Here is a 22,087-nt window from a genome sequence, read left to right on the forward strand (position 1 = left end):
GTCTCGTGTTTTATTTGTCTTCTACAGCAATACGCTGTCATATAAGTCTGTTGAATACATTTGTATGCAACATGGTTTGACAATAAAATAGTCTAACAAATAAATGGTTGTTATAAATGTATCTTCATTAGTGAACATTTGATGTAGGTAATCAAAAGTTAATCAAAGATGTCCTAAGACATAATGTTAATGCTTACTTAACTATTTATCATTATTCTGTATGTTTAAAACCAGCAGAATATACCACATATTTAACATGACATGACCTTACTGTTATTCAAAAACTTGAGTGGGAATTGTTTTGGTTTTATGCCAAACTACTGTAGGTTTTAGGTGACTACAGCAGGTATAGGCTAACGTTACCTACATCATAATATTGAGTTATTTTAATGACCCAAATCAAGTAAAATGTCTTACTCAAGTACTTTTAGCATGCAAAAGTCAAATTAAAGTATATAAAATACAGTTTCCAACAACAAAATTTTGTCTTGTGAAAATGGCCAGTGGGTGGTGAGAAAAAAAGTTAATGTCAAGTTATATATATATATAAAAGAAGTTGAACAAGCCATAATATTTAGTCATAATGCATTTTTCTTTACATTTCAATCAGACGTTTTTTTCTAAATCTATAATTGGTAATTTGCTCCCAGGTCAATCGTGACTTTGTCTAATGAAGCTGTATCTGAAAGGAGATTGTGTCCTGTGTTCACATTTCTACTTTTGTTTTGTTTTTTCTTTGTCTATTTGAATCATTTGAGTTAAAAAAAATAGACTATGAGTACTGTAAACTTCATTTAAGTTGAAGTAATGAGGTATTTAATTAACTCATTATCTTCAAAGCTGAGTTCAAAACTCTTTTCAAATGGGTAGAATTACCTTTCAGTCAATAGAGTTAACCACACTCATTTCATTTGATCAAGTTGACTGCTGGGTTTTACAGTGTGCAGGGTTTCTGAAAGACTTTTTAAGAGCATGAAAAATGAAGTTTCAGACTTATACAGGACTAAACGCTAAGGGTTTTATAAATTGGCCAGGAGAAATAACATGTAGTTGCCCCCATCAAAAACTAATTCTATAGTTAATTAAATGTTTTTGACATGAGTGTTTCTGCAGGTTTCCCAGACTTTAAGACATTTCGAAGACCATTATGAATTCAATTTTAGATAAAGGGATAAGGCTAAGGATTTTTTTTCAAATAAGCCAGATGGAAAAGAGTTTTATTTGCCGTATCAAAAAATTAATTATAATTTAATAATACAATAGTACATTAGTAATAAAAATTCAAATATTTAGGATTTGGTTTCTTAGCTGAATGTTTTCAAAGTTGTGAAAAACAAGCCAGCTCTACTTGAATCCATACACTTATTTTCCAGCATAAACTTTCTTTAAAATAATTTAAATATGAACAAAAGTTTTAAAAGTTCTAAAAACTATTCTAAACTTAATATTCAAAACAATCTGTCCAAGTCGGTGTTCTCAGCAGTAAATACTTGGAGAACTACTGTAAGGAAGAGAATTAAACCATTTTGATAAATAGAGTTAAAGTGACTTTTTTAAATAAGAAGTTTAAAGTTTTATTGAGATGGATTGTTAGACTTGGCCAGATTTGGAAGCAATACAAGAACCAAGGAAAATTAAGACCTGTTTAAAAAGGATTTAAGACCAACAACACAATATTTCAGTAAATTTAAGACTTATAAATGCCTAAATTTTGGATTTTGAGATTTAAGACATTTTAAGACCCTGCAGAAACCCTGGACATTTTAAGACCCTGCAGATACCATGAGTGTAGTACAGTACTTTACATGTCCAGAAACCACAAGTGGCTATATGTGACAGTACGACAATGATAGTGATAAAAAAAAAAAAAGAACCAGGGGCAGAACCTGGTTATATTTTTGACTTCAGTTGCAGGCAGGAGGGAGAGCGCAAATGGCTTGCGGCTGGCAGTTTGAGACACCTGGTATAAGTACTAATTGAAGAACCATTCAAAACGAGAGGAAACCAGGAAACTTTTTAATCAATATCAAAATTGAAATCACAAGTGCATAAAAATTCCAATTGTATGTAAGAACCTTTAATAATCATAATTGCCATTAAAAGAGAGATACAAAACATTGAACTATTGTTATTAAATCCACTTGGGTTTGCAAAAATAAACCTTTGCCTCTCAATTGTGACATTATTTAAAAACAAAAAAGGAGAAAATCTTAAAATGTACACGACTAACACTACTACAAATGTAAAACTTACTGGGATAAAGCTTATGAAGGGAAATAAGAACAGAACAATGGAGGAAAAACAACAAGTAGTGAAACTGCGGAGTCCCAATGGATGTGGAGATCCAACATGTACTAACAGAACATCTCACTATGCAGGTATAATGTCTTCATGATCTATTGGGTTTGACTTGAAACCTTTTAAAATTGGCCCCAAAGGACAAAAAAACTGATACAAAAGCAACAGTAGCAAAAACAACCGAGTTAAATACAACTACTAAAAACAAAACCGAGGGTCTGCGTCTATACAATGTGGAAGCGTGGTCCCGGCGCGGCAATGATGTCACTGTAGGGCTCGGTCTGCGTCAGGTCGATGGCCTGCTGCTTCTTCAGCACCAGGAAGCTGTAAAACTTGGCCGCAGCCTGTTTCTTGTTGTTGTTTCTGCACAGCTCCAGCAGGCTGATGGACTGGGCTCCGGTTTTAGCCACCACGCGCTGTCAAAGCAGAGGGAAAGCATTTTAGAGATATATATTATATACACACACATTAATTAATAACATTAATTTGAAATATTTAACACGTTAAGAAAAAATTACGCAATTAATGGAGTTGCAGTTTTTATTTCCTGTTGTTGTCGACATGTTCAACATGCAAAGAAATATGGAAAAGATCAAGGTAGCACTTTTTGAAGGCAAGTTTCAGTATAAAACAATTAATGTTGCATCACCAGGCTCTCCAGAGTCTCATGCAGTTTCGGGTGTTTCATTTTTAGCTTTGGACTTCTGTTTTAATGGAACTTGATACGGCATGGCAAACGGAAAGAAAAACCTCAGCATTTCGTGACTCGGTGGTCCTTTAAGGTAATCAAAAATAGCATGGTCGACTCTTAATAAGAGTGTTATCTTAATCATATTAAAATCAGAGTATTGGTGTCCTTGTCAATGTTTCAGTGAAAGTGCCAAATAATGTCGCAAACTGTCATGACCAGTGCATTCCTCTGCCTTTGCATGCGCCCTCAAATGTTTCATTAAGTTTGACGCGTTTCCCCCTTAAACTCAACTTTTGTAAAGCGTTTGTTTCACGTTGATTTGTCAGAATCCTTGTGAAATACAGCCATACTTTAGAAAGCTTAGTTTAGGCAAATTTGATGAACGCGATCATGTGTTTTGAATTTGAAGGCAGAAGCTCCAGCTGCCCTGTCCTGTGTGTGTGCATTTCCTAGCAACAAGAATAAATGCCTAAACATTGTTGTCAATATCCCTCAAAGTTGTTTAAATGTTTAGAGATGGTGTGACCAAAGTCCCTGTAAGAATTAGTCTTTGGTGTGACTCTAAAGGTACCTGTGGGTGCCTTTGACAGACCGCTTGATGCTTCTTACGATGGCAACAAAATTAGACACCGAAATGCATATGCTGATTCAGCGATCCTGCCTGTTCTCACTCTCAGCTCACATCATTCAAAAGAAAAGGTCCACATTGTCCCACAGACAATAGCCCCTTTCACACATACAGACCTTTCCGGAAAATTACCGGCAATTTTCCGGAAAGGTTGTATGTGTGAACAGGCCCTTTTTGAAATTACCGGTAAATTCGTTCTGGCTATTTTCCGGAAAGAGAAGTTGTAACATTACCGGAAATTTGCCGGAATGCTGCGCTGTGTGAATGCAGAAGGAAGATTGCCGTAATAAGCGCGTCCACGTCTAGAACGTGCTGACGTGAGACACCTGCTTTAGCCAATCAGAACAGTCAGACGCATTCACGTGCGCGCGGTTTATGAGAATAAAAGCCTTTGAATATTTTTTCCAGACACATTTAGCTGCTAGATGTTAGTCAGATAATGTTTCTATGTTCCTTCTTAATGCTGTGTAAATAATTATCGATAAAATGTTTATGATAATCCGTTGTTTGTTTACCTTCAAGCTTTGCGTGTGCCAGTGAGCGCCCATAGCGCCAGCACACACACATATCAAAGTGTTTCCCTAGGTTTTCATTAGAGTTGTACTCAATACTGATCCATCCGAAGAGTTTGTAATGTAGTCAAATGTTTACAAACACAAGCGCAGCCGTTTAGAGGTCATTTCTGGTTAATGATGTCAGAATTTACCGGCATTTTGCGATGGATGTGTGAATGCTCTTTTCCGGAAAATTTCCGTAACGTCCTCGCCTGTGTGAACAGCGCTTTTTTGAATATACCGGTAAAGTCGTTCCGGAAATTTACCGGATATTTACCGGTATCACTGTGTGAAAGGGGCAAATGTCTGGACTGTTTTAGCAACTGGCTGAATGTAAAGGAGGACTGAGCAAAATTGCTTCTACTTTATAATTAATGTTGTCAACTTACAGCAATACAACTCTACAATGAGTGCAATTGTTTGTATTCAATACTTTATTGTTATTAAAATTTTCCATTTTCCATGTCCGCAATGCCTGAATTTTGGCTTTTTTTTTTTTTTGCGGTCCGCTTAGAATCCAACTCGGAAATAATTTTTTTATTTATTGGCATTGATTGTTTTAAAATTCAAATGGCATTAACATGCCTGTGTTTTAATTTCTGTAATAAATGGCTGTCAAGCCAGGATCATGATGATTTATTCTGGGTATGTTGTTTACATGAAGAAATCTGTTACAAGTTAAACAAAAATTCTAATAAACAATTATATTTTGAATTTAAATAGTTTTTGTCAGTCTTTTAATTGTAATTAATTACAAAAAAAAAAAGTGCAATTTAGTTACTTTTATTAATCGATTGACAGCACTTATATATTTATATTAGGGGTGCATTTACCAGAAAGCTGAGCATCAAAATCTAATATTTTTACCCTTTTTTACTTTACTATAAAATACTTTTTAAATCCCACTTGCATTGGTGTAAAACTGAAAATGACATGAAGTTGTACTGTAAATAAAAAACTATTTCAGACAAATGACATGCTGCATATTGATATTTATCCGTTTCCTACCTTGTTAAATCATTGTTGACAACGATTGTGAGAAATCATTAACAAGATCAGTGTCTTCACATAGATGAATATCATTAATTATTAATAATAACATATAAAAGTAAATTGAGCAAATTTGTTATTTTAGTGTGCATCAAACTGGTAGCCCTTCACAATAATCTGTACCCAAAAAGAAGCTCTCGGTTTCAAAAAGGTTGGTGACCCCTGCTATAAATGCTCATGTTGTCTTCTGTGCATTTATTGGAGTATTATAAAACATTCATAGAGTTTTTTCTTTGAGCAGGTCAAATTAAAGGTACAGTTCATATATCCAACTGCTTGTATTAAAGGACAATATTGCATTACAAATAATATATAAATATTAATATATTATATATTAGTAAAATAATTTCTTGTGTTGTGAAGAAAAAAATCTAATTTTGTGTGAAAAGTGTCATCAATGCACTGAGATATCGAATTGAACCGAATCGATGGCATGATAATCTTAAGCAAACCGTGTGTGTGTGTGTGTGTGTGTGTGTGTGTGTGTGTGTACACACGCACCCACACACAGCCCTTATATATATTACGCAAATAAAAACGTTAGTTTCGAATATGAATAATGCTGATTGATGGCTTGAATACTAACCTGAAGACCGTGAAGCATCTGCTGAGTTCTCTTGTTCCACCTTCTCTCCTCTTGGTCCTGATCTCCTCCCTGTCCTTCCTCGCCCTGTTGATTCAAACAAACTCCATTTATTACTGGAAAATTACTAAGTCAAAACAGCATTAAGAAAGAGACAAAGAAAAAACAAAGGTGAGTTGCATTTAATAATTTATACATAATAACAAACCAAAATCAAAGGACAGTTTCTGAAACACTCCGACAAGTCTGTCTGACACCAACAACCATGCCACGTTCAAAGTCACTTAAATGCCCTTTATTCCCCATTCTGATGCTTGGTTTGAACGGCAGCAGATCATCTTGATCATGTCTACATGCCTAAAAGCATTGAAGTACTGCCATGTGATTGACTGATTAGAAATTTGTGTTAACGCACAGTTAGACAGGTGTACCTAATAAAGTGTTCAGTAGGTGTTTGTCAAAAAAAAAAAAAACATTGTGTATTGACTAGGGATGTAACGGTATTGTAAATACCGTCATACCGCAATATTAATTTTTTTCGATATTACCGTTGTCGCATGACTCGGTAAAACTATAGGTCTTCTGAGAAAATTTGCTCAGGCGAATGAAGCGAACGGGAGGTAGCGAAAACTACAATTCCCATCAGCCCATGCTTGACCATCATCCCTTGCGGTCTGTTGTCGCTACAGATCCAGTAATGCGGAAATGGAGTGTGCTGCTAGAAGCGGGGATGAAAAAGAGCTGGAAAACTCTAAAGCGGGTGTTGTCGCCGCGTGCGTACTGAATAGCGGTGTTGTCGCGCGCGTTCTTATCAGCTGTGTTGTCGCGCGCGCGTTCTTATCAGCTGTGTTGTCGCGCGCGCGTTCTTATCAGCTGTGTTGTCGCGCGCGTTCTTATCAGCTGTGTTGTCGCGCGCGTTCTTATCAGCTGTGTTGTCGCGCGCGTTCTTATCAGCTGTGTTGTCGCGCGAGTTCTTATCAGCTGTGTTGTCGCGCGCGTACAGAATAGCTGTATTGTTGCGCGCGTTCTTATCAGCTGTGTTGTCGCGCGAGTTCTTATCAGTTGTGTTGTCGCGCGAGTTCTTATCAGCTGTGTTGTCGCGCGCATACTGAATAGCTGTATTGTCGCGCGAGTTCTTATCAGCTGTGTTGTCGCGCGCGTTCTTATCAGCTGTGTTGTCGCGCGAGTTCTTATCAGCTGTGTTGTCGCGCGCGTTCTTATCAGGCGTGTTGTCGCGCGCGTTCTTATCAGCTGTGTTGTCGCGCGCGTTCTTATCAGCTGTGTTGTCGCGCGCGTTCTTATCAGCTGTGTTGTCGCGCGCGTTCTTATCAGCTGTGTTGTCGCGCGCGTTCTTATCAGCTGTGTTGTCGCGCGCGTTCTTATCAGCTGTGTTGTCGCGCGAGTTCTTATCAGCTGTGTTGTCGCGCGAGTTCTTATCAGCTGTGTTGTCGCGCGAGTTCTTATCAGCTGTGTTGTCGCGCGAGTTCTTATCAGCTGTGTTGTCGCGCGAGTTCTTATCAGCTGTGTTGTCGCGCAAGTTCTTATCAGCTGTGTTGTCGCGCGAGTTCTTATCAGCTGTGTTGTCGCGCGAGTTCTTATCAGCTGTGTTGTCAGCACACTGTTCATATTGATGCAGACATGAGACCTCTATCTTACTCATGGCTTGTCCTCTCAAGTGGGGGAAAGACAATGCACAACGTTACCCACTGCTGTCAACCTGGGCCAAGTCATATCTCTCTTGTCCCAGAAACCTCAGTCCCAAATGAGAGGGGTTTTTTTTGTTGCAGGGGACATTGTAAATGCCCAGAGATACCAGCTTTTACCAGATTATATTTATATGATAATTTTCCTTTAAACCCATCTCTATCTAAGTGAGTGAGTGATTAAACGTTGAATGTGATGAGTTTTCAACAATACTAAATTGAAACTTTATTTTTTTTACATGGTTTAATTTTTTTTTTATTAAAATTGAAGTTCCTGTTTCAAAGCTTACAGATAGATGGCTAATTTGTATGTCATTGACACTTTTGGCACTTTTTTGGAGTATTTTCATAAGTTTTGTTTTTTCCTGTAAATGATTCAATAAATACCGTACCGTGACATTCATACCGAGGTATTATCGTACCGTGAAATTCTGATACCGTTAAATCCCTAGTATTGACCTGTGCTTTACACAGGCGAGTGTTTCTTGACTATCCTACCTGTAGAAACGCTCTTCTCTCTCTTAAAAAATAAAACATCACCACTCCCTACTCTAATGCTCGATTCTCAGAGTACTAACAGTTGCTCTGTATAATTAGCACATCTTGTGTATCTGCTTGTTAAGTCGAGACGTAAGGAATACTGTTTCCGGGTCCAAGCTGCTACTCGTTTGAATTAAGAAAATATTTGTGTATTATTCATTCCTTTTTAGTCATATCACATTTACATTTAGTCATTTAGCAGACGCTTTTATCCAAAGCGACTTACAAATGAGGACAAGGAAGCAATTTACACAACTATAAGAGCAACAACGAGTACACAAAGTGAATTTTATATGAAATCATGGTGTCCACAACAGTCTCTGGACTTGCTGCATCACAGACACCAATATTTGAACAATTTATAAAAAGATGAATCACTTTCCAGCCATCAGATATTAGGCATGGGTATATTGCGATTGTAATTTTCGAAAGTATTGCAGCGCTTCGTAAATGTTTACTAATTAGCATTTCTTAAGTCTCCCCATACAGTTTGACAGAGCGCTTGGAGGCGGAAGCCACTTCGCATGACGTCACACTTAACAAGTGCATTGCCTCTTCTTGTTGAATCGCTCCTCGATTGCAAGACTGCTAAATGACTACATGTAAATGTATGTAAACTCCTCACCTCTTCGTCGCTGTCGTCCTTGTCTTTATCCTTGCTCTTTTCATCCAACAGATCCAGCTCTGGAATGAGTCTAGAGAGGTTAGTGGTGTCCTCAGGAGGAAGCTCCACCTGTGGCATCTCAAGCTGATGGGAAAGCACAGACTGATCCAAGGGCTGAAGCGTCTGCTCCAACACTCCCATTGGCTGGAATCACAATCGTGCATGGTTAGGCTAGAGTTTCAAACACTTCCATACATAAACAGCATGATTCTGTGATTGACTTACAGGCAGAACTGCATCTTTCTCGAGCGTCTCGAGTGACTTGCGCTTGAGTCCGCGCTGGCGGGATGGAGGAGGCATCATGGACTCATCGAGAGCGGTTCTGCTGCCCTCCATAGAGGACGCCTGCAGCATACTGGGCTCCTCCATGATGGTCTGATCTGAAGGACACACACACAAATAAAATTAATTTTTATGCTTTCCATCTTAATATTCAATACAGCAGGGGTCACCAATCCTGGTCCTGGAGGTCCGGTGTCCCTGCAGGGTTCAGCTCCATCTTGCCTCAACACACCTGCCTGGATGTTTCACGCATACCCAGTAAGACCTCGATTAGCTTGTTCGTGTGTGTTTGATTAGGGTTGGAGCTAAAATCTGCAGGACACCGGCCCTCCAGGAACAAGTTTGGTGACCACTGCAATACAGGATTTATACAAATTTTAAATACCAACATTTCATGACTTTTCCAGAACTTCAATTCGTAATGTTTTATGTAATGTCGATGTATATGTGGTGAATAACATGAAAAACAATGCACATTCAATTTTATTACAGCATATGTTATGACTAACATTTATTTATTTATTTATTTTTGTTGCGCATAGTATGTGTTTTTTTTCTCTTTGTCCAGCTTTCTTGTGTTGTCTTTAATATTGTCATGGTTCTGATTGGCTGCTGTTTGTAGAGACCTATAAAAGGGAACTTCCAGCAGTGTTCGAGGTGCTCATTTTTGGTGTGATTGTTGCTGGGAGTGGAGAGCTCCTGGATTTTCCTACCGCTACGGCTGATGATCAAACTTTACTATTGTCCAAATGTCCACATATGTGTGCAACTTTTTGAGAGTTTGAGTTTTTAGGGGTGATCTGCCTATTTATTTTGATTACTTTTGACTATGTTCAGGGAGAAAGGTAAGTTTCCTGTGTTTTTCTTCAAAGATTTACAGGTTATTTAGTTTATTTACTTTGCAGATTCTTTTGTTTGTTATTTTGGTCTGTGGTCACCCTGAAGAGATGCTCATTTAAATTGCTACATTTATCTATAATAAATTTATTCAACTACTTTCAACTGAGTGCCTGTATTTGGTTGTTGATCGAAAGGGATCTGTTGCATAAGTTCTTTTTGCTTCCCTTGAGAAATCCACCATCCAAAACCTTATTTCATTTATTTTGCCCATGTAAATCTTGGGGTGTAATAGCAAATCATAAAACATGCAACAAGATATTTAGTTGAAATTTATATTAATCTATGTAAATTTATTTTAAAAATGCGTACACAGCACTAATAATGTGAGAGCATGTGCTAGTAGTAACTAACCAATATTTAAGTATACAGATATCCATGACTTCGTGGGTTTTTCTGTTTTTCCATGTCAAATTTCCACAACTTTTCCTTGATGGTATAAACCCTGTCAATCTCACTTGATACCAAGGCTGTGCAATTAATTGAAAAGCCGGTTTCGATTTCGGCTTCTTACGATTATGAAAAAACATTAATCGGGATAAACGATTATTGCATCATATTCCGCCCCCTACCCAGTTGTATACATGTTGCTCTGCAAAGCTCAGTTTCACATGAAAATGACAATGCATGCGCTGTAATGTAACGTTTGCAGCACGGGATGCGCATCATTCATTAATGCACATTCCAATCATTCGTATTTTTGATTGCGCAAAAGGGTGGATGCCGTTGTGTGTGTGCGCTCTTCAGAGACGAGCAGAGCACACAGATCTATCGCCATCTAAATGAGCGCTTCAATGGTTAAATACATGCACATTTGTGTCAGAGCGCGGTGTTTAGTGATCATTCAGGTTAGCTCTCATTTGTGTAATAAACAAACAATTTGAGAATCAAAAGACATGTGAAAGAGAAACCAAATCAGAGCTGCAATATTCTTAGGGACAGCGAGCAATATTCCTGCTGCCGCCTATTTTTATTATTACTCAAACAACAAAAGGAGAAAATCCCTCACTGCTCTTGACTGAAGGACTTTTGTAGCTAAAGTTTTTTTTCTGACTGAAGATGCTTATGTTTAATATCTTTATTCTATTGTATTTATTTCTTATCCTTTTCTTATTTACAGGAAGGAAAATAACTGTATATAAACAGTTAAAGTTACAATTATTAGCTCTCCTGAATTATTAGCGATCCTTTCCCCGCATATTGTTTAATGAAAAGATTTTTCAACCCATTTTTAAACAACAGATTTAATACCAAATTTCTAATCATTTTCTTTTATCTTTGTCATGATAACAGCACATAATATTTGACTAGATATTTTTCAAGATACTAGTATTCAGCTTAAAGTGACATTCAAAGGCTTAACTAGGGTAATTAGGCAAGTCATTGTATAACAGTAGATTCTTCTGCAGACAATCAAAAATAAATATTGTTTAAGGGGGCTAATAATATTGAGCTACTAAAATAAGTTTCAAAATATTTAAACCTGCTTTTATTCTAGCCGAAATAAAACAAATAAGCCTTTCTCCAGAAGAAAAAATATTATAGGAAATACTGTGAAAATTCTTCTGTTAAACATCATTTGGGAAATATTTATATATGAAAAAAATTCCACAGGAGGGCTAAGCATTTGAACTTGAACTGATAATCGCTTTGAAAAATCTTGATTACAATTATGACCAAAATAATCGTGATTATGATTTTTCCCATAATACAGCAGCACAATGATCTGTTTGCACAATGATCCTTTCTCTGCTGAATTTTGCACAGCAGTTTAACATTTACACGTGTATATAGCAAACCTTTTGACTTATTTATACTTCATATTTACTTATTTGCATGCTTTTCCAATTGCCTATTTTGTTAAATCATTATATCTTTTAGTTTGTAATTTTAAAATTAATATTATATAGCACATAATCCTGTCACTGCAGTACTGTACTGTTAGTCATTTGTTTATCACATCAGCAACTTATGTATGGTTATTTCATCAATACAGACAAAAATACATAACGATACACAACAACTTCATATATAAATAACAGACAATACAAAAAAACTCTAAATTTTACATTAAAAACATAAAATAACTTAAAACTGTTTCATAAAATTGTTTACAAACAACCAAAGTACTAAAAGATGCATTTTTATACTTAAATCTTTTTTTATTTTGTGGGGTCCATGTAACGCTTAAGAAGAAAACAATGTAAAATGGTAAATTGCTTTTGTATCTTAACTTTTACATGGGCGTCCATCACTTGTTTTAAGCTACATCAGTTGTTTTGTATCAGCTTACCGATAACGTCGCTCCTGTGACCCAGCACCTCCTCTCTGGGCACTTCTGGGTTCTCCAGCTCCTTCAGGAAGTCCTCAAGGCTGTCGGCTTCTCCTCCCTTCCTCCTCTTCCTCAGCTCATCAGGCACCAGTGGAGTCAAGCAGCGAGTAAACATCTAAAACACACACACAATTCGCTTTATTCCAGCCTTGTGCTTAAACATACCAACGTTAAAGTGACATCAGATAAACCCTCACCTTAAGCAGACGGCCGTTCCAGAGAGGCTGAGCAGGCAATGAGAAGAGCTTCTCCACACCTCCAGTCTCCTTCCACATCATCAGCTTTTTGGTTGGAGGAGCCAAATCAAGCGTGGTGACGATATCAGAGTAATCACTCAGCTGGGCACGGATGGTCTTGCTGTCCAACTCCTTCAGGCTGTCGACGATGAGCTTCCTCTTTCTCTTAGCCTTGGTCTCTTTCACTGAGGACGCATAATACAATGCATAAAACAGCATATCAACAGGCTTTGAGGCTGAGATTTGTTTCAGGGTTTTTGCAAGTTTCACAAAGTTTACTTTTTAAGATCTATTTAACACCAGAGTGAACTCAATTAAACAAACAAAAAAACCTAAACTTTTTAAAAATCTATATTCGTTTGTAAATCATTACACCTGCTGCAGCCATGGAACAGCCGCAAAGTTACTTGATTATTACGCCAGCACGAAAGTATAGTTCCTAGCCATATTAGCCTAGAAAAAAGCAATTTTTCTTTGTCTCCAAGCACAATGTAACTTCAGCAGAGTTCGTGTTTAAATTAGGGAATACCTGGATCAGATATCGGTTCGATACCACATATTATTGCTGGATCGGGTATCAGCCAGTCTGAATAGCCAGACTATTTGTTCCAGTTAGTTTAAATAATCAGTGGAGAAATGCATTTAGTTTAACATTAAATGGCTTCATTTTGACCTGCAACAAGGAGTTCACTGCTGTTTCTGAATCATGTTGCGCTGTGTCTGTTAGACCAGCAGATCGCATTCGCAACACTGGAGAGAAGAAGGTTATTACAAGGCCCACACGAAATCTGCGCCCGCAGAATTTTAGCTGATTATCGAATCTATTTATTTACTCGTGTAAATGTGTGTAAATTTATACTTATTCTGTTTTTAAATTAATTTCAGTAAAAATATTGACTAATATGAGAATAATTATTTGATTTATTTACAATGCGGTTTGTAAAATAATATTTTCTCTTTTTTAGTAGAGATATTATATGAGGGACTTGCTTTGTTTACCAAATAAAGTGAATCTAGATGGACTTGCATTGTAAACATTGAATACAAGTTAAAAAAGGTATTACTTTTTATTTCATATATTAAAGTTTTAGTTATGACACTCCCAAAATCATTTCGCATAAATCAGCAGATTTTTAATAAAATTCTGCACAAAAATGGCAAAAAATGTCCGCAGATTCCATCTGGCCCTAGTTATTACCTGCTCTTCACACTCAAAGTAGGCCTACCTAAAATTTTTAAATAAAAAGGATCAATAATACATTGGAGAGATGCCCAACGCACTGATTTGGTGAGGGATTAAGTAAAACTGGCCTCAGAAAGTTTAGTTTATCTAAGTATAAGAAAATATATTTTACCAACAGTTAGCATCAATAGTGGTCGCCTATTACAGATTTCAAAGAAAAATTTTAATATTAAAAAAGGAAACAAGTTCGACCACAAAAGATCAACGTCATAACGAATGCTCAAACATTGTAGCCTAGTTTATAGCAAACATCATATTTTTAGTTAGACTGTGCCGTCTGTCATATACAGTAGGCCTTTAGGTCTTTTATTTTTACTAAAGAAGATAAATTATTTTAGTTTAGCACCAGAGCTAAATAAATTGTATTACGCTTAGAAAAAACAAACAAACAAACATAACAGCACAGTAATAACAGCACAGTATCGGCATCGGATCTGTATCAGTCGATACTCAGAATTTTGGTATCAAGATCAGATTGGTTTGAAAAAAACGGTAATGGTGCATTTCTAGTCCTTGGTCATTTAATGTTAAGTTAAACTAACAGTGCTTCCACCAGACCGGGAGACCATCTGAATGGATTATAAAAAGGTAAAACTCAACTTTTACAACACAAGGAGACTTGTAAAATTAGCCTCTTTTCAAAAAACAAAGTGTTGCTTTAAGGTCTATATCACAATGCTGTTCTTAATCTTAGTTATAATAAAGCTCATTTTATTTGAACTAATAAAAGAAACTGCTTCAACAAGAAATGAAAATAACAGGTAGACAAGAGCTCAATGGATTGAAGTTGTAAAACTATGATATTACTTTTTTTTTTTTTTATTAATTTGTTGTTCATTTTTACCAGTGATGTCGATGGGCTCAAGAGCGAAAGCTTCATCCTCATTGGGCACCAGAGTGGTCTGTTCGGTCTGATCTGTCTGGTCAGTGGTGTTGGGAAGAGGCTCCACGGGTCCAGAGTCTGGACTGTCTGGACCTCCAGCTGCTGAAATGATAATGCAGAAACGTCTTATGAGGTCCAAATAGCATGACAAGAGGAACTGTTATTACAGGAAGATGATTTCCTCATTAAACAAGTTACTCATCTTTATACAATTATAAAAAAAAAAAACCTGAAAGACATTTTAATCACTTAACAAGCTGTAAATTGTACAAACCTGTCCCAAAACACATGTGTTACTGTTACAAATAACAAACCTCTAAACAAATCTAAATGATGTACATAATTATACTCATACTTAATTGATTAGCCAAAAATATTTACAACCTAAAATAAAGCTTGAAATTTTAAGAATGAGTCCCTCTTATGTAGTAAAGACTTTTAAATACCCCAAACATATTTTGTTTTACTTGGTTAAACCATTTCAAACTTCATTTGCATTGAGGCATTAAAACAAATATTTATGTAAATTGTAGGCGTATTAACGCCTGAAATTAATGACTGAAAAATCATTCTATAGATTAAAACAAAATTATTTCATGACAATTTAAAATAAGTGATTTATAGACCATTTTAAGGGATGTAAACAAAAACAATGGTCCCAACATATTTTCTTTTTTTACATTTTTTTTATTTCTACAGCTTCCGAGAATACAAAAATGTTATGAAAGCGGTTTTAACATTAAGTTATCGTTAAACTGCCTCTTGTTACAGTTATTAAATAGTTTGATAACAAGCTGGAAATGTTCATGGGCCAGTGACATGACAATATTGAAATGGTCTTTACACTGTTCTTTGCAGAATCGCCATTTTTAACAGGAACACTTTAAAATGTCAAAGGTGGAAAAAACAGACAACTCAAATATATTTAGGAGGATGCTACGCCCTTTGTGAAAAGTCAATATGTTTTAGTCTAATGCAATAACATTCAAAGAAAAGAAACTGGTCAAATGACTGCATACATTGGGGAAAAAAATGACAGCACAATTTATCATTGGAAAAAAGTGACGATTGCAGCAAAAAAGAAAAGGGTTTAGTCAATTTATAGAAACAAGGAATTGGATTTACTTACGAGAAAAGTTATCAAAGTCGTCATCATCATCTCCATGGTCTTGAGGCATCATCACACTGTCAGTGATAGCTGGAGGATCATCAAATATACCACCGCCATCCTCATTGCTCAGGATCTTGTCCACTGAAATGTAGCACAAACTTAGATTAGTACCTCATTATCATCATACAAACTATTAAAGATCAACTGTACTCACTTAAAATTCCGCCATCGCTGTTCTCTAGGTTGTTGTCTCCAAAGTCATCATAGTCAAGGTTGGGTGTTTTGTCGGGGAGATGAGCAGGACCAGGTTCAGCTTCCAGAAGAAGATTGGCAGCAGACGATTCATGGATGATGTCTCCAAAAGCATTCTCCTCCCTCATCATCTCGCGATCATCCATGCCGAAGTCACCTGGTAGGACATTAGTGATATTAAGTGTTGTAGAACATGCAATTTGTGATTCTAACTCTGGATATAAATAAAATATTACACGATAAAAACATTTTTTATTATTGTACACAAATTCCTATTACAAAAAAAGTCAAATTTATACAATATAAATAAATAAAATTCATACAAATTTTTTTTCAAAGTTAAACATAATTTTCAAAGTTCAAACTTTTTTCAAAGTTCAATGATTGATAAATAATTTAAGATTCTTCCAGGTAGTACCTTTTCAAAAATGTCCGAAGTACTCTACTTTAAACATTTTGTCTAATTGTATTCAAACTTGTACATTCCTACAGAATGTGTTTGATAGTAAGAGCAGCCTGGCAGTAATATGTTGGCCAAACTAGACTTAAAAACAAGCATTACAAATCCCAATTTTATATCACAACATAAAACTGAAATCACTTTTTATCCAAAGCCAAACCTTTTTATTATGCCAAAGAAATATGCTTCCCTACTCAGTGTTACACTTTTAACTATTGTAGTTTTAAAAAAATCAAAATAACGATTTAAACTAGCACCTATTTTTATATTTTCGGTTCACATTTGAACTCTTTTAAAATGTATAACCATAATATGTTGGCCAAACTAGACTTATAAACAAGCATAAAAAAAAATCACAATTTTATATCACAACGTAAAAATCGCATTTTAAGCAACTTATGCCTAAAAATATGCTTTCCTACTCAGTGTTTCACTGTAGTTGAGTAACTATTATAATTTCTTATAATCATAATAACAGTTTGAACTAAAATCTATTTTTATATTTTCTGTACACCTTTAAATTGCATATAAATTTCATAACCACAAAATGATGGCAAGACTAGACTTATAAACAAGAATAAACTATCACAATTTTATAACAGTGTAAAATTGTAGTCACTTTTTTTCCAAAGCTATTCAACTTTTATATCGTGCCTAAAAATACCATGCTCCCCTACTCAAGGTTACGTTTAAAGTTAAGTAACTATTGTAGTTTATAAAAATCCTAACGATTGAAACTAGCATCTATTTTTCTGCTCACATTTATTGCTTATAAAAATTTAAAGGGGTTTTGTCATTAGTTTACATTTTTCATGATCATATGGTTTACATTTTTTTTTTATTTTACCACAAGTTAATTTACATTTAATTTAAACTAAATTAAAATGAGGGGAAAAAAAACCTTGGCTACTACCCGAAATAAAAAATGTCTTAAATAAAATTACATTTAAATATTAAATGCTTAATATTTGAGGGACAGACGAGTCTTCATTGAGGCCATCTTCCAGCATAAACCACGGCGAATGAATTTCTGCACAAGACTTTTGGCCAGCGGAGAAATTAAAATGGTCGTGCCCAACTGAGTCTGGTTCTCTCAAGGTTTTTTTTCTTCACTCCCATCAGGTGAAGTTTTTTTTCCCTCTCCGCTGTCGCCACTGCCTCGCATGGTTCAGGATTGGTAGACCTACGCATCGATGAATTTGCTCTTCAGTGTTTGAACTCTCAGTAATGATTAAATCACACTGAACAGAGCTGAACTGAACTGAACTTAAACACTAAAACCTGAACCACACTGTTCCAGTTACTATGACCATTTATGTGAAGCTGCTTTGACACAATCTACATTGTAAAAGCGCTATACAAATAAAGCTGAATTTAATTGAATTGAATGCTTCTTTCAGGTTTTACCAAAGTCGTTGTCAGTCATGAGGCTGATGTTTCCTACTTCCTCCCTCATGGTGATCTCCTCAACACGACTCTGATTCAGGGTGAACTGCTGTGCTACATCAATATCACTGAAATACAAATGTTAGAATCAAAAATCACATTCACAAGAAGTCATTTGTGCATAAATATACATGAAAACCAAATCAAGGACCACTGAAGACTAATCAAATTTGCCGTGCAAACATTTAATACATTCCCACATCCTAAAGCAGACCAAAACTTGCACCTAAAACATAAAACAACATGCATGACTTACTCAAGATCAGGAAGAGGCTGGTCAAAATCGTGGAACTCCTCTGGCAAGGTGATGGCATTGTATGCTGCCTCACGGTTGTCTTCTGGCAGATCAACCACACCTAAAACCGACCCAAACTAGTAAATAAAAGCAGGCAAAGCTAGACGATAATAGAAACAAATTATTGTAACTCATGTTTTGATACAATACCTGGGCGGAAAGCCATTTTGATCTTGATAAATGCCTCATTACAATCAGCCAGAAGATATTTGGCTTTTCTGTGGTAGATCCTCACCACGCCCAGGAGAAGATGACCAGATGTACGCAAAGCCATTTTCACCTATACAGTCGAGTATTAAAAGAGATTTAACGTCCATAAACACACACACAACTAGACACGGGTACACTGCATTTCAGAAAAGTCAAGGTTTTTAAAGCGGTAAAACTTTCCTGCTATACCATTCCTAAGGTGTATGTAAGATTTTTTTTTTTAAGTACAACAGCATCTACAGCAAAAAAAGATATCCAAAAATGTCATTTTAAATTGTAAAGAAGCCTGCAAAAGTCCATTATTTATTTTCATTATTCAGTCTGACATGTTTATCGCTCCAAAATAGTTTTTTTACACAGACACTTAAAATATATTTTAGAGCAGTAATCACGATACAGTGAATCTGTGATATTTTATCCAAGATTATCATAGCATCAGAATTGTATACTGACCCATGCCTACACACAACATCATGCAACAACCAGTGTTAAACACTCACCTTTGGGGAAATGATGCTTTCCACGCTGCTTTCTAGATTGCATTCAAAGACGTGTGCTTTGGTCAGCTTTTTGTCCCAATGGGCCGCCAGCCAGATTTTGGCTAGCGGCCCACGTTTACTGAGGACGAAGTGGGCGTAAAACATTGCCCCGGTGTCTGGTCAAAGATCTGAGATCTCTCCACTACACCTGGAAGAAAACAGAATTATTTAAAACTCCAGCAAGGATTTAAGACAAATGTAAGACTTTTTAAGACCATTATAAATACAATTTCAGACTCACAAAAGGGCTTAATGGTTAACAATCTTTGTAAAAGGATTAAGTTACATTTAAAAATAAAATGTATTCTAGGGAAGGTAATAAAACCATATTGGTAAATAGAGTTAATAAATAATTTTTTGTTATAAGTTTTATTGAGACGTATTGATGGTGATTGGATTGGTCCTTGCCCGATTGGGTAACTTTACATGGGAAAATTAAGACCTATTCAAAATTATTTTAGACCTACATCTAAGCATGACGATAACCTGTTTTAATGTTTACCGCGATTTGGAAAAGTCAAGATTTTAAAAATTGCGAAAACTTTGTTACACCGTTCTTAAGGTATATGTAAAGGTTTTTTAAAATGTTGTAAAGAAATATCTGTTTTGTAAACTAATGAAGACCGTAGAAGTTAATGATTTCTTTTAATTATTAGCCTGACATGTTTACTGCTCCAAAATGTTATAAATGTGAATAGTAAATTGTGAAATAAAATACTGTATACTGTGTTCAATGGGGAAAATGTGTTGTTTTTTACCCAGACATTTAAAAACAACTAATTTTAGAGCAATAATCACAATACCGTTAAACCGTGGTATTTCTATCCAAGATAATTATACCATCACAAACTTATACCGGCCTAGAACATAATATTTGATCAAATTTAAGATTTTATAAAGGCCCAAAATTTAGTTTTTTGAAATGTAAGACCCCGCGGACACCCTTTTCAGACTACAGTGATGTATAAAATCCATTACATGATGGATAAGTTATTAAATTATAAGACAACATATATATAACAAAACTGCATAACGTACACCATATCTAATGCTGATCAATCTACAATATGCTAATAAAGTGCACGTGCTAGATAGTGTAAAAAAATATTTTTGTAAAAAGTTTTATTGAGATGTATTGCTGGTGATTGGTTGGGTCTTTTCCTGATAGGGTAACTTTACATGGACATAGGTAAATTTAGACTTATTAAAAATTATCAAAGACCTACAACACAGTAATTACGCAAATTAAAGACTATTTAAAAGTCTATAATTTAGTTTTTGAAAATTAAGACCCCGCGGACACCAGATCCATTAGACTAGAAGATGCATATGATGGATAAGTCAGCAAATTATGAGAAGAGATAAAATGCAACTGACCATATCTAAACCCTATACATCTACAAGCACATGCATTTTTATACAAGACAACAAAACAGGATGCATAAGATCTAATGCAGATCAATCTACAAAATGCAGATATATATACACAATATGGCAATAAAGTGCACGTGCATTTAGGCAAGACCATAGAACTGCACAATAAAGGGCATTCGTACCACATCTAACACAAAACAATCAATCATAAGCCTATTAAATACAAAATTATCTTATAAAAGACATCAAAGCTACTTCTTAAAGCTAGCCGAGATGCTAACGTTACGTTAGTTGGTTTATTTTGAAGAATTGCCCGCCTTCACACCAGCATTATACCATGAAGAAAATGAGCTAAACCACACTTTTACGCCCTTAATGAAGTGCATTATCCAAAACAATTGTTCTAAATTTTATAAAAACAAGATAAGAAAACTAAACATGCAAACGTATAAACAAGCAGCTCGATTTAAACATGCAGAACTGTTGCGTTTGTGTCCACACTAGCGTTTGGCTAAGCAGCTGATTAGCAAGCGACGCTATTTCGCTTTTAAAAAAATAATTTCTAGAACATATAGAGCGCAAACGATGTAACTTAATTTTATCTCACTCGCGTTGATCTTTTAAACGCCATAAATTGGTTATTCAGTCATTTTAATAATGCTTTCAGAGCCAAATAATTCGTAAGCTATCGTTAGCAATTAGCCTTAGCCAACTGTTGATTAGCCGCAGCACGTAAGCAGCGCGAGCGTCAAATTTCATCCCCCTGCTCGCACATTCCCCTTCTCAATCTCATTTATCCACAAAAACAGGAATTTTTCGGGACGTACCATTCAAAATATCTTATCCGTGTTGTTCGTGATCAGTCTTTTCTCTCCCCTCCTACGGAGAGAAGTTAGCAACCGTTTCCTCTCATTGAATCCGACAAAGATGGCGCGCGCTCTCGGCGGGATGTTTACAGTCAAAATTTGGCGGTGGGAGGAGCTTGGTGGCTGATTGACAGGAAGCGGCTGCAAGGGAGGCTGGAGGTTGCCAGAAGGGATACAGCTGCAGCTGAAAGTTAAAGAGAATTATTTATATTTTTTATTTAAATATCCATTAACTGAATTTATTAACGTCTACCCCTACCCCAACTCTAAACCCAATCAGCACCGTAATATAAAAACAGTAATATTAATTATAAAATTACCCATTAAATTGTATTTATTAACGTCTACCCGCTCTCCAACCCTTAACCAACCATCATACAGTAATGTAAAGCAGAATTTATACAGAGTATTATTCATATTATTTATTAAAATAGCCATTAAACTGTATTTTTCTAATGTCTACCCGATGACAACCCTAAACCCAACCATAACAGTAATGTAAAACAGTAATTACACAGAGCCTTATGCATATCAAAATACCCATTATTGTATTTTATTAACGTCTACCCCAACCCTAAACCTAACTCTCGCAGTAATATAAAAAATCTATTATTTATTGTTGTGTCACAAAAATTAACATGAGAATCCGCAGCTGTATTCCTTCTACGCTTCACCTTGGCGGCTGGTGGTAGGCGGGGCTTAGCTGGTGATTGACAGGCAGTGGCTGTAGCGGAGTCCAATGACAGCGCGCTGTTCAGTTGGCAGAGGGCGGTGTTGCCTTACAAACCGAATGCGAGGCGTCACAACAATGAGCTACAGGAAGTCTGCGGTTCTTCTTTGTATACATTTTCTTTTGTGTGCATGAATAATAGGTGAACATTTCATAAAATGCTCATAGAAGGTTGCATTTGAAGAAACTCAATAAAATACACTGTAGTGACGTAGAAAGC

The 22,087-nt window shown here is 35.9% G+C and overlaps 1 protein-coding gene across 3 annotated transcripts; it reads right to left on the bottom strand.

Annotated features, from left to right (window-relative positions):
* Positions 1–2,001: 2,001 nt before the first annotated feature.
* rad21a (RAD21 cohesin complex component a) lies at positions 2,002–21,200 on the bottom strand. Of its 3 annotated transcripts, none has more exon segments than NM_199595.1 (14): positions 2,002–2,714; positions 5,808–5,891; positions 8,673–8,855; positions 8,937–9,091; positions 12,184–12,337; positions 12,420–12,643; positions 14,546–14,686; positions 15,714–15,836; positions 15,910–16,104; positions 17,815–17,921; positions 18,110–18,209; positions 18,299–18,428; positions 18,859–19,045; positions 21,099–21,200. In NM_199595.1, coding segments are annotated over 13 exon segments (1,932 nt in total). In that variant the 5' UTR covers positions 19,003–19,045; positions 21,099–21,200; the 3' UTR covers positions 2,002–2,522.
* Positions 21,201–22,087: the final 887 nt, after the last annotated feature.

This window comes from Danio rerio, chromosome 16 (assembly GCF_052040795.2).
Source record: "Danio rerio strain M-AB ecotype USA chromosome 16, GRCz13ab, whole genome shotgun sequence".
Taxonomy (NCBI): domain Eukaryota; kingdom Metazoa; phylum Chordata; class Actinopteri; order Cypriniformes; family Danionidae; genus Danio; species Danio rerio.

Coding starts and splice junctions, on each gene's coding strand:
- rad21a (XM_087285197.1), bottom strand. CDS start 19,002: ATGTTTTACGCCCACTTCGTCCTCAGTAAACGTGGGCCGCTAGCCAAA. Junction 18,429..18,858: donor AAAGCATCATTTCCCCAAAG/GTGAGTGTTTAA, acceptor TCGACTGTATAG/GTGAAAATGGCTTTGCGTAC. Junction 17,922..18,109: donor CAGCCTCTTCCTGATCTTGA/GTAAGTCATGCA, acceptor TTTGTATTTCAG/TGATATTGATGTAGCACAGC.